The 13,676-nt window shown below is 31.4% G+C and overlaps 1 protein-coding gene across 1 annotated transcript in view; it reads left to right on the top strand.

Moving 5' to 3' along the window:
• The first annotated feature begins 1,259 nt into the window (after positions 1 to 1,259).
• LOC111703859 (N-acetylgalactosamine-6-sulfatase) overlaps positions 1,260 to 13,676 on the top strand; it is a 31,886-nt gene continuing 19,469 nt past the window's right edge. The window contains exons 1-8 of the mRNA XM_023475931.1: positions 1,260 to 1,418; positions 2,074 to 2,193; positions 2,465 to 2,516; positions 3,002 to 3,106; positions 4,529 to 4,594; positions 6,647 to 6,711; positions 9,755 to 9,844; positions 12,679 to 12,827. Coding sequence (XP_023331699.1) covers positions 1,261 to 1,418; positions 2,074 to 2,193; positions 2,465 to 2,516; positions 3,002 to 3,106; positions 4,529 to 4,594; positions 6,647 to 6,711; positions 9,755 to 9,844; positions 12,679 to 12,827 — 805 coding nt within the window. The 5' untranslated portion in view covers position 1,260. The remainder of the gene's footprint in view (positions 1,419 to 2,073; positions 2,194 to 2,464; positions 2,517 to 3,001; positions 3,107 to 4,528; positions 4,595 to 6,646; positions 6,712 to 9,754; positions 9,845 to 12,678; positions 12,828 to 13,676) is intronic.

The raw sequence follows: 13,676 nt of genomic DNA, 5'->3' as shown, positions 1-13,676 counted from the left end.
ATGAGCATTTTTTTAATAGATGGCTGAGTAACAGTATGAACACTTTTTTAATAAATGGCTGAATAACAGTATAAGCACTTTTTAATAAATGGCTCAGTAACAGTATAAGCAGATCATTCATTAAAATAATTGAATTCCCATGAGTGCAGATTAAAGGTTATAAGCTGTTAAACAGCCCATTTACTTCTTTATAAATAGAGCTAAAAACAAATGGTTTAACTATTAAAATCTTTATTTGGAATTTTCAAAGGTTTACAACATCAGGTTGCAAAGTTATTAGTATTAGAAAAAAATAAATTGTGTGGAAAGCGTGAGCTTCCTAAAAATATCCATGCAATTATAAAAATGTAATCTGCCAGCCAAATAAAATATTAGATCAATGATTTAAATAATGATTAAGATTTAAGATAAGATAAATCTATGAAATCACCAACTTGTTTTTCATAAGCCTTAACCCCAGTTCTAATTCACACATACATATGATCAGTATTATTAACTTTATATAAACACATATCTGAACTAGTTATTTATTCAAATAATTCAATATTTATAAATGGCAATATCATAATTATTTATGTAATACAAACAGAATATCCTCCGACCCCTTTTCTTTTTGGTGCTATAATATTGTACGCTTGTATCTTTATTTAATTCTATAAAAATAAATTGAGTCTTTGTTACACACTCTGATTTTCTAATCTAATCTAATCTAATATCTTTGTAACCAAATGTCGTAGATTTTAAATATTTCAAGCTTTGATTTCTGTCAGATCAAATAATCTAATCAAATAATCTGCAAAGATATAGGAATTATAAAATTTGGGTTTGTGGCAAAGACTCAATTCCTTCAACTTTTACCTTAAGTTTGTTTTGAATCTTCAAGACAGAAACAAATCTCAAGAACTGAATTGAGGGTCAACCGGGAACCTTGACCGAAATATATTTTAAAAATTTAAAACTAACACCTATTTTTTTACTATGTGAGGTTTGGAGCATCTTTAACACCAAATGTTAAAACTTTTACCTACTGTAGATAAGTAATTAGTAATTGTCTGATTTGAGTTGAGAAAAAAAAATAAAAAATAAAAATAATTTTGAAAAAAAATATTTTTTTAAAAATTATAATTATTTTAGCCTTTGTTACCCCCAGGCTACCCATGAGTTGCTACAAAAAAGTCAGCCCATTCGATTCAGCTGTTTGGCCGACTATAGGGAATATATATATGTCTTGTTTCATTATATAAATTACACCCAGAGAGTATGTTAGATATGACACTACAAAAGATGATGATAACGATGGTGCTACTGCTAGTGGAACAATGTTTTGGACAAGCTGGAGTTATAAAACCAAATATTATTCTGATGAACATGGATGATCTAGGATGGGGAGACCTTGGGGTTACAGGACATCCTAGCAGGTAGATCCTTATTTGCTCATTGGCCTCAATGAGGGAGGGCCAAGGGGAGGGTGCTCCCCGGGTTTCGAAATTGCTCTCAGGGTTTTGGAGTTGCTTAAAACCGTAAAATGAAAAAGGCTTTGCTAGCCCTTTTTTATTGTCTTTGTTCAGATATTTGCAGGGAAAAAATTTTAAATTTCAGTCCAAAGTAGCCTGTGGGGATCAAATAGTTTTGAGTAGCCAAACTGACGACATTTGTTTTAGCTTGGATATTAAACATTTTTGGTTAATGAAAAAAAAAGTTCAGCTAGATGAATAAAGGTTTCATTTGAGGTGGTCATCTTACTTCAAAGTTTTTTTTCAGAAAAATCCCGTTTTTCACCTAAAAATTCTTTAATAGTTTGTTCTTGCGACTTTCAATACTTTATTACTCCTTAAATAATAAATAGCCTGAAAATCAAGTGTTCAACAATTACAAGCATTTTTGTAATTCAAAGGAAAAGTCCGATATCCTTGAGCAGTCAAAGGATTAAAGGGTACTGTTGTGAATCGGAAACACAAATCTACAATTGGAGGGTCACTCGATAATACCCCTAGAGTCCCTTTAACTAAACTATTTACTGTATAATTCACGTTTAACCAAACATTTTTAAATTTTAATGCACAAAGCATTTAGAGAAACTCCAAACATTGATAAAATGGCTTCGACCGGACTTCTACACACAGAATTTTACGCGGCAGCCGCGATATGTTCACCCTCTAGGGCCTCTTTGCTCACTGGTCGTCTTCCAATCAGGTAACAGTAAAACCTTCAGATACTATTGGTCTATTCCTTTTCCTTTAGTATAAATAAATAGATTTTCTCAAAAATCGACAAATTTACAAAATATAATTCAATGATTGGGGATTAACTGATTTTAAGTATAATTATGGTTTAAGTTACAGTAATGATTTTCTCTTTAAATAATAAATAAATGAATTTGATATGAGCAATGAACTTAAGTGCTCGAGGATTTCACTTTAATAATTTGGAGTTAATGTTAATTTTCTACGTAATATTTGTTTAGAAATGGATTTTATCAGAATACTTTTACAGGCCGGAATGCCTATACTCCGCAAGTAAGTACATAAGTAAGTACAGTGTGCACTGTGCAGTATATTACCTACTAAAACTTGTAAATTTTAAATAAAAATCTTATGCAATTATTCAGAGGTCAAAACTTTTATATCGCCAATCCTTGGATCACGCAGAAAAGCTGGATATTTTTCTTTCCGGAAGATATGCCCTTAAATCAAATTTGATATCATGATCAAGCACATTATAAATAAGTGCTGCCTTGCGCACAATTGTATAATGTATGAATAAAGAGCTTCTTTAAATAATAAAAATTTAAAAAGAATTACCCACTTCCCCTGACATTGTTACAGAGGTGTTAAATATTTTGCCAATTTGAAAAAACCCAAATCTAAAAACTTAAGTGCTATATTAGCTTCAAAGGATTTATTTCTTCTAGTCCCAGTATAGGGCTAAAATTAAATTTAGTTAGCGAAGTAAATTCAAAGGTCAAATATTTTCAACATTTATCTATATTCCCTATTATCAGGATATAGTTGGTGGGATACAGAATTCTGAACTCTTGATCCCAGAGCTGTTACAGGGAGTTGGATACAGGACAAAACTTGTAGGAAAATGGCATCTTGGTCATCAGGTGATATATTAATGTGATCCATTAGGAGATCAATATAGGTGATATATTAATATGATCAGTCAGGAGATCAAATAGGTGATTTATTAATGTGATCAGTCAGAGGATCAAATAGGTGAATTATTAATGTGATCAATCAGGAGATCAAATAGGTGATATATTAATGTGATCAATTAGGAGATCAAATAGGTGATTTATTAATGTGATCAATCAGGAGATCAAATAGGTGATATATTAATGTGATCAATTAAGAGATCAAATAGGTAATTTATTAATGTGATCAATTAGGAGATCAAATAGGTGATTTATTAATGTGATCAGTCAGAGGATCAATTAGGTGATTTATTAATGTGATCAGTCAGAGGATCAATTAGGTGATTTATTAATGTGATCAGTCAGAGGATCAATTAGGTGATTTATTAATGTGATCAGTCAGAGGATCAATTAGGTGATTTATTAATGTGATCAGTCAGAGGATCAATATTATCGTTAATTTATTGGTCTATAAGGGACGAAAATCATGTATTAGAATAATACATACAAATATTAATTTTGACAATATTTTGAAGTTCAGCGTTTTAGAATTCCTCTGATGCAAAATCGCATTTTTTCATGGGATTTTTAAAATTAGAATTTTCTTTTAAAACATTCACAATAAAATTTGTCATATACTGTCATAATTAAAGTGAGTGTTCGCGAAAAATAATCGCTTTTGATCGCTACTAATCTTACTTCTATTTGTTGTGTACATTAAGAGAAAGTTTTTCAAAACTACTTATACTGAAGAACGTAGTGTCCATACAAATTCAGAAAGTTGCAAAATACGACTTGTATCGTAAAATAATCTATTTAATTTCAAACAATCGAGTACATCTGGCGGCCAACTATTTCGGCGTTTTAAGTGCATTGTATACAACGAAATATGAAATATTATTTATTTACGAATGCGTCGAAAAACTATCGATGACTATAGGTTGTAATATCTGAATGATTTGTTTAAAATTAAATTGATTTTTTTACGATCTGAGTCTAATATTGCAACTTTCTGAATTTGCATGGAAGCTACGTTCTTCAGCATAAGTAGTTTAAAACAAATTTCTCCTTACAGACGCAACAGTAGAAATAAGATTAGTGGCGATCAAAAGCGATTATTTTTCGCCGTGAGCCTATACCCCCTTTCATTTTTCATAAACACTCCTTTTAAGATCTGTATTATGAAAAATAATATATTATTGGTCCAAAATTGAGGATCTTTACTTATCACTATGGTTTTATGTGACACCCTGTATGTAAAGTCATTATAACACTATATTTTTTACGCATTTTGAATAAGAGATCCAAATACAAATTCTTATCATTTGTTTTAGTTAGTTTTACGTGATGTACACTCTCGATTTTCCTGATTTTATTTAAGGATATTTTCAGGAAAAATATTTACCCCTTGAGCATGGGTTTCAAGAATGGTTTGGAGCTCCTAACTGCCATTTTAAGGTGGGAAAATTAAACAAGATTTTAACAATCCCAGTCTTTTTTGGGTAAACCAGACATCGGAGTAGAGTTAATCATAAATCCAACCTAAAATGCAAACTCATCCAAGGATTTAATGCAAGGAAAGTTATTTCAGAGGTGTACACAGCTTTTCTGCAGTGTGCTGTCACTGGGCGGTAATGTAAACACAAGACAGATGTCAAAGCCTGACAGGGGATCCATCTTTTACATAAATAATCAATGAAATATGCTGGTCATAGGAAACTATTAAGTGAATTATCAAAATTATCAGAATTCAATGCTTTTAACCTCCTCGGATACTAAACGAACACTGATGCTTCTTTTCTTGTTTACAAATTTCGCCCAGAGAGAACTGGTTTCAATATATACGCAGAGTATACGCGACAGCAATTAACGTTCCTTGCATTACATCTTGAACTCATCAAAGTCTTTAAAGACCATGTTTAAGATGTGATTAAAATTTAATATTTCAACCACGTACCACGTGCAGAAAGCAACAAATATTATATACTATATATTTTTTGTGTCATTAAATTTTTCTAATAAAGTTATGACATTTTCCGAGGCGAATAAACAGTTTCCTCAATTCTAGCTCCTAGACAATACATTTTACAAGAACATAGAGTCAAAGTTTGAATTTACACTTACTTCAAAATCAAATTTTCTAATATTCCTTTTATCTTTGCAACCTGTTGCCAAAAAATATGATACATTTTACTAGATTTATTAGTCAAAATTAGATATGATTAAGGCTTACATCATCATACTGCAAAGATCAAGTGATAAGCAAATCAAAAATTGAGGCAAATTTTTTTACTTGAACAAAATGCAAGCCCAAGATTGTTGTGATCAAAAGAAACCCATTCTGAAGCTCTTACAAGAGATGCATGCAGATTGTGAATGTATTCATAAGCATTTCAATTATTAGCTTAAAAAAATACTTCATTTGTAATTTCTTAAAGTCTTTAGAAATTTTACTAATTTACTGACCAGGACCAAGTTTAATGTTTGAGAAGGCCCTGGGTAGTTCAGCGACATAGCTTTATTTCATTAAATTTAGCACCCGATGAAGTAACTTGAGCTAGGTCTGTAAACAGTTCAAGCACATGCCTTGAACCGATGTAAACTTCAGTACTACGGATAACTAAGTAGTTCAATCGACTGTAGGTGGTTTAGCTACCTAGCTCAAATTCACTGAATTCAGTACTTGATCTTCATTGTTGGGGTTAAACAACGTCTGTGCGATTCAGCGACTTCTTTAAATATATTCCCCTTGTAATGTGATATCTGTTTTGTAGTATAATGTTATCTGGAGTCTGAGGCTCAATATTAATCTGTGTATGTATTGAAGCATAATGTTATCTGGAGTCAGGGCCAAATATTAATCTGTATATGTATTGAAGTATAATGTTATCTGGAGTCAGGGCCAAATATTAATCTGTACATGTATTGAAGTATAATGTTATATGGAGTCTAAGGCCCAATATTAATCTGTATATGTATTGAAGTGTAATGTTATATGGAGTCTGAGGCTCAATATTAATCTGTATATTTATTGAAGTATAATGTTATCTGGAGTCTAAGGCTCAATATTAATCTGTTTATGTATTGAAGTATAATGTTATATGAAGTCTAAGGCTAATCAGATATTTGTATTGTTGTATACCTGGAGTCTAGGGCCCAAAATTAATCTGATATATGCAATTGAAGTATAATGTTAACTGAAGTCTAGGGCCCAATATTAATCTGATATCTGTATTGTAGTATAATGTTCCCTGGAGACCAGGGCCCAATATTTATCTGATATCTGTATTGTAGTATAATGTTACCTGGAGTCTATGGCCCAATTTTAATCTGATTTCTGTATTGTAGTATAATGTTCCCTGGAGACCAGGGCCCAATATTAATCTGATATCTGTATTGTAGTATAATGTTACCTGGAGTCTAGGGCCCATTATTAATCTGATTTCTGTATTGTAGTATAATGTTACCTGGAGTCTAGGGCCCAATATTAATCTGATTTCTGTATTGTAGTATAATGTTACCTGGAGACCAGGGCCCAATATTCCTGTTTATAAAAACAGAAATATGATTGGCAGGTAAAATATTTAAACAAAAACTAAAAATTTCTATGTCCATCTTATATTAAATATTTTACATTTTCAATTTAGAGAAAATTCATGCGTCAAACAATTACTGACAATTATTTCTCCACCAAACATTATTTTTGATAATGTTTGGTGGAGAAAGATTGTGGACTTTTTTGGAAGGGGTGGGGGAAAGCAGGAGTTCTTTAAAGGTGATATGATAAAATATTCGGATTATTTAAAAAAATTTTAAGACTTGGTCCTCGTAGTTATGTGATTTTTCTTTAAAATTTACAAAACAGCAAATAACAATTCAACTCGTCATAGCCATAGCACTTCATACCGTCGGTTAAAGTCCATGATCTTTCACAAGAACAACTAATATATTGGATAACTACTAATTTATTAGATGACAACCAATATATATTAGATACATATTAATATATTAGATAACTACAAATATATACAAATATAATGCCAGGCTTGTGTCCTTGTGTGACATTTAGAGCGGATCTTCCCCATCATTTTGGATTGATATATTGCTTTTTTGAAAGCTAGGTTAAGTCCCTGTGTGGTATGTAGAGTGGATTTTTCCCATCATTTGGGATCTCTATATAGTTGTTGAAAAGCTATGCTTGTGTCCCTCTGTGGCATTTATCAAATCAAATCAAATCAAATCAAATCATTTATTTGGCCACAAGTTAACAATATTCATATTAATAAAAATGACTATACAATTACATATATATATTTTGTGGCCGGGGAGCTACAAGATAGCTCAGGCTGTTTTCACACGAGCTCCCCTGGTTCAGAAAAATAATGATTAGATTCAAACATTGTGCAATGTGCCTTTATGGAGCACAAAAATGGCGAAGAGTAGCGGCGGTGGCGTTCAATAATGTAGAAGATTGTTCTTGATCAAGAAATATTATTACTACATGTTATTCTAATCAAGATAAGAGATCAAGAATAAGCTGAATATTTCTTCAGACAAGGATACATATATATGATATTCATTATATGTATCAAGTATTAAAAAATATGAACAGATCATATTTAGAGTCTGGTGGGTTGTGTCCTGGTTGACTTTGATGTCGGACGGGTTCATGGGTAATGGAATAGGTACTGCAACGAGGCTCGCGCACGAATGAAAGGTCGATACGGTACAGGGAGGATCTGTACATGTCTGATGTCACTGATTAAAACTAATGGTGGAGAATTCTCAGACCGCCAAAGAAATTGCAATCACAATCATGCGTATACTCACCTACAACATATCTTATCCCAAGACAGTTCTATCCTCTGTGTCCTGTACCGGGTTATGACGCAGGCAAGGTACAGAAGCTAGAATCACTAGAATTGTATGTCTAAATACAAGACCCCCTTCCGCAGGGGGCAATGACCTAGCCCTAGGACAAATGATAAGACTTGAATTTGTAAAAGTTAAAGTTGATTTTTTAAATTGAATTTTTTGATTTCCAGAATTTTGCAGTCGTTTTGTAATCGTTTTCATTACAATTGAAGTTCTATAACTTGTATTGTATCACAGCATTTTAAAACAAGTTGTTATTAATGCTAAAAGACCTGATAGTTTTTTTTATTTCATGGATTTTAAGATTCAGCTATAAAGTTATTCATTTCAAAAATGTCTTTTATTATCTCTAGAGTTTGCAACTTTACGCACTTTTTATTCTATATATTTACTAATTTTTCTTCCCATTGGTTTTTTTATTCCAGTTTTCCTTCTTTTTTTTTCTTTTGTTAATTCATAAAGTTCTTAGAATTCTGTATTTAAAAGGGTTTGAAGGTTTTAAAAAGGGATTAGTAATTACCGAATATACATTTCTTAAGGGAAAGATAACATATAAATCCTGACTATGTGTTGTATAGCCTTTATGAAGTATTAATTAAAGAAAAAGAAAAATCTTCGTTCTACAGAACTAAATTACCATGTGAAACAAAATAATTAGATTGCTTATCTATCTCGGGAAAATATAATTATTTCTTTTTTTTTCTTGGTTTCTTCTTCATTTTTTAGTATTTGCAGATTGGAGAGTATAGACGCCTTATTTGTTTTAGTAAATTTTAATTATATCATTACACAATCTTATTGCGCACATACAGGGTTACACACAAAGGTTGAGACTTTAGATACGATTGTACGGAATTTATACTGTTTCCTTATTTCTCGTAAATTATCACCTTGCTTCGTTCTTTGCCAAATCATTAAATACAGCTTAGACTTAATTTAACCTTGTTATAATCATGAGTAAAGAATTGGAGGTCGTCTTTATTGTCTTATTCTTTGTGGGTAACCCTGTAGGCTCAGACCTATAAATATGATTAATGCATATTTAGGTTTTACAAATTTTTCAATTTTGTTTGGCAATATTTTAATTCGCAGGGTAATGGGCCACGTGGATTTAACGGTTCTGGCAATATTCCAGAAAGCTGTGACTTTCGATCCCAACTTGACCCATTAAACATAATTTGTAAGCCTTTTTTCTTAAATACATTTTTGTCTGCATATGCATTTTGAATGAAAAAGTTTAAATAAACAAATCCGTAAAGTAAATGATGTTGAATTATAGTAAATAGAATAAACCAAATGCTGCTCACTCTGGTTAGTCCGGGCTGGGGCCTTTCAAAACAGTATAATTTGCTAACTTTTGCGCAGATTTATTTCATGTAAATAACTAGATTTTCTTGGTTGACAATTATTTTCTTTAGATTTTGACGTCGGTAGCGCGTCAGTAGGAATATATAAATACACTATCTAAAAATTTAAATTGCTAACCTCCCTGTAAAGTGAAAGTTTGATATTCGTAGCTTAATCTGTTTTATGTTTAGCTGTTAACCTGTTTGGTTCGTTTCTTCATATAGTTTCTCTCAGAGTCAAATTTGGCTTAGTGTAAATAAAAAAATTGTTTAGAATAAAATTTTTTAACATTTTTAATTTTAAAATTCAGATTTTCTTGGAACCCTCTCAAAGTCTGAAAAAAACTGTTAAATGTACGTCATCTCCTTTATTGTATATATTGTATTTATTGTTTAGGTACTATCAAGAATTTCCCATTGATATTCCTGCAGGATTATCAAACTATACTCAGCTACTCCTGGAGGAAGCTGTAGAGTATATATCCAGGTATATAATATTATATATTCCCGCAGGATTATCAAACTATACTCAGCTACTCCTGGAGGAAGCTGTAGAGTATATATCCAGGTATATATTATTATATATTCCTGCAGGAGTATCAAACTATACTCAGCTACTCCTGGAGGAAGCTGTAGAGTATATATCCAGGTATATAATATTATATATTCCTGCAGGAGTATCAAACTATACTCAGCTACTCCTGGAGGAAGCTGTAGAGTATATATCCAGGTATATATTATTAGATATTCCTGCAGGAGTATCAAACTATACTCAACTACTCCTGGAGGAAGCTGTAGAGTATATTTCCAGGTATATAATATTATATATTCCTGCAGGATTATCAAACTATACTCAACTACTCCTGGAGGAAGCTGTAGAGTATATTTCCAGGTATATAATATTAATATATACCTATTGGAGTATATATCCAGGGATATAATATTATATATTCCTACTGGAGTATATTTCCATGTATATAATATTAATATATACCTATTGGAGTATATATCCAGGGATATAATATCATATATTCCTACTGGAGTATATAAACAGGTATATAATATTATATATTCCTACTGGAGTATATATCAAGGTTTATAATATTATATATTCCTACTGGAGTATATATAAAAGGCTTATAATATTAAATATTCCTGCAGGAGTATATATCCAGGTATATAATATTAAACATTCCTACTGGAGTATAGATCCAGGGATATAATATTATATATTCCTGTTAGAGTAGATATCCCGGTATATAATATTATATAGTCCGACTGGAGTATATATCCAGGTATATAATATTGTATATTCCTGTTGGAGTATATACACAGGTATATAATATTAATTTATATACATACTAGCTTGGGCACCCAGCGTGGCCCAGGGGTGTCAAAGTTATTCACACCGTTAAATGTCGTTAAAAATTCGTAAATTACGATTTTAGTTTTTTTCCGTCAAAAGTTAACCCATTCAACTTAAAATCTCAAGCTATGATCATTCCCATGGGTCTTTCGTGTTACCAATCAAAATTCTAGGCAAATCGGTCCAGGGGTTTTTGAGTTATGATTAGACAAACAAACAGACAAACAGAGATTACAACTATATATAAATATATATATTTTTCAACTAAAACAAAGTAAAAAGTAAAAGAAAATATCCGTTTGCACAATTTTATCTTCAATGTTAGGTTACATGTGCATTATGACAACGTATAATTGTTATTTTTAGATCTACATGTCTAAAATTGGGCTCATTGAATCGGAAATTGTACGTCGATATCAAAAATTGTCTCAATCTTGAAAACTCGATTACAAACAAGTCTGCATAAACCCTTATGTGCAAACAGAGATTATCTTTATTTTTACCAAATTTACTCAGTCCAGTTGGAAACTTTAGTAGCCTTGAAATGGTTTGTTGTTAATTCTATTTAGTCTGACGTTTTATTTACTGACTGGTTGCCTGTGGGGGGGGGGGGATATTGACCCCTCTCTATTTCTTATTGTGATACAACCATTTGATTTATTTTTGGAAATATTATTCTCTACCTCAATAATCTGCAAAAAGATGGCAAATTTTCAAAAATCCAAATATTTATTGCGAAATCTTGTTATTTAGCAAAAATAGTGCAAAAAAATTGCGCAAATTGCAACAATTAATACATTTTTTTACCCAGCAAATTCAAATATGCCAAAAATTAGCAAACATTTAAAAACCTAAATGTGTTTAAACAAAAAACTGAAAATGTGCTAGCTCCCTTTTAAGGCGACTTTGCAAAAATCTGTGCAAAATTTCTTTGCAATAATTGTTTAATCTGCTTGATTTTGATATAAGCTTTCTAAAGAACTTCAAAATGCTGAAATCCAATAACTGAAAGTAGGTCTAAATATAGACTTAGTCTGGTGTTGATAAAATAAGGCATTCAGGCAGTATGTCTGAGGACTCAGGAACTAAGTATAAATGCACAGCGTATATCCTTTAGTGAAGGGAATGCATTATTTGGAAAAGCCAGTAAATCTTAGCTTCCTCCCTCTAATACTTTTTGAGTGATCGCAAAATAACGATAGGGGGTGGGTCTAATTGCCCCCCCCCCCCCAGTCCAAATAGGGTTAAATAAACGTAATAATGTAAATGTTCTCTTTTTTATTTCATTCTAAATAGTTTAACCCCTACCCCTTTTACATTTTTCAACATCTTGAGTCGATACTAATATATTTTATAAAAAATATTTTATTACAGAATACATTTTTGGAAATAAAGCATGAAATCTTTTCATGCTACACGGTAAGTTCTAATAAACAATAAAGTACACCCCTACATACACAAAACAATGCGTAAAAAGTAATAGGAAACAATATACTCTTAACGAGCTTCAGATCATATGAAAAGAAAATTAGCTTTTCCTTAATTATTTACTGGGTGACGCTATACATAAACCAAGGATACAAAGGCAATCAGTAAGGCTGGACGTGTTCCTTTTTTTATTCAATGGTTCCTCGTTATAGAATGCGGGTTTTAAGCAATATCGTTCGTTACTCGCTAGTTCTTTTTCCAATTGTTCTATCCCTGTTCCTGATTTTTAACATGAACAATTCCAGACCATTCTTTTCAACCAATTACCGTTCGTTCAACGTTTGTTCCATTATAGATCGTTCCAATATTAAAAAAAAACGTGTTCTATAATATTTAAATCGGGTTTCAGTAAAAGAACGATCATTCCCCGAGAACAACGCCCAGCCCTAGACGTGAGTATGACTGAACGATCCTTGCTACGGGTATTTTGATTTTAAAACTCCATTTATTTATGAAGTAAATTTTAGAAACTCGAGTTCTCCTTTCTTCCTGTACTGGGCTCCAGACTCCACTCATGCTCCATCTTACTCTTCAATTCATTTNGAACTAGTAGAACGTAAACCTATTACAAGGAAACTAGTAGAAGGTAAACCTATTTCAAGGGAACTAGGAGAAGGTAAACCTATTAAAAGGGAACTATTAGAAGGTTAACCTATTTGATAAATCCATTCAAATAACAAAATTGTAGGAAGAATATCCCCCTATTTTCCATTTGAAAAAAATGTACTGAACACAATTGCCTCAAATTATAATCATCTTATTCTTTGCTATAACCTGATGGTGTAGAGTAGACCTTTGATATTTTAAAATATGAATTCATGTCCAAATAACACTTAAGAAGTGAACAAGTAGTCAATAGCCTTCCTACTCAGGCTCAATGGTTTTGACCAACATCTTGTATAACAGCCTGTACAAAAGCATTTGGGCTGTTATGGCATGAATTAAATTGTATCTTGAAGTTAAATATATATCTAGCTGTGAGATCAAATAAACTAAGTTTGAAAAAAAGTTAAATAGTTTTGCTTTAAAGTCAATAATGTTAAATTTGCTCTAGTTTTGCTTTAAAGTCAATAATGTTCAAATTGCTCTAGTTTTGCTTTAAAGTCAATAATGTTAAATTTGCTCTAGTTCTGCTTTAAAGTCAATAATGTTCAAATTGCTCTAGTTTTGCTTTAAAGTCAATAATGTTCAATTTGCTCTAGTTTTGCTTAAAAGTCAAATAATGTACAATTTGCTCTTGTTCTGATTAAAAGTCAAATAATGTTCGATTTCCTTAAGTACTGATTAAAAGTCAAATAATGTTCAATTTTCTTTAGTACTGATTAAAAGTCAAACCCTTAGCTATTTGCTCTAATTCTGATTAAAAGTCAACCCTTAGCTATTTGCTCTAATTCTGATAAAAAGTTAAATAATGTACAATTTGCTCTAGTTCTGATTAAAAGTCAAAAACTATTCAATTTGCTTC

Source organism: Eurytemora carolleeae, unplaced genomic scaffold, assembly GCF_000591075.1.
Source record: "Eurytemora carolleeae unplaced genomic scaffold, Eaff_2.0 scaffold555, whole genome shotgun sequence".
Taxonomy (NCBI): Eukaryota; Metazoa; Arthropoda; class Copepoda; order Calanoida; family Temoridae; genus Eurytemora; species Eurytemora carolleeae.
This window is presented reverse-complemented; position numbering and strand designations above follow the sequence as displayed.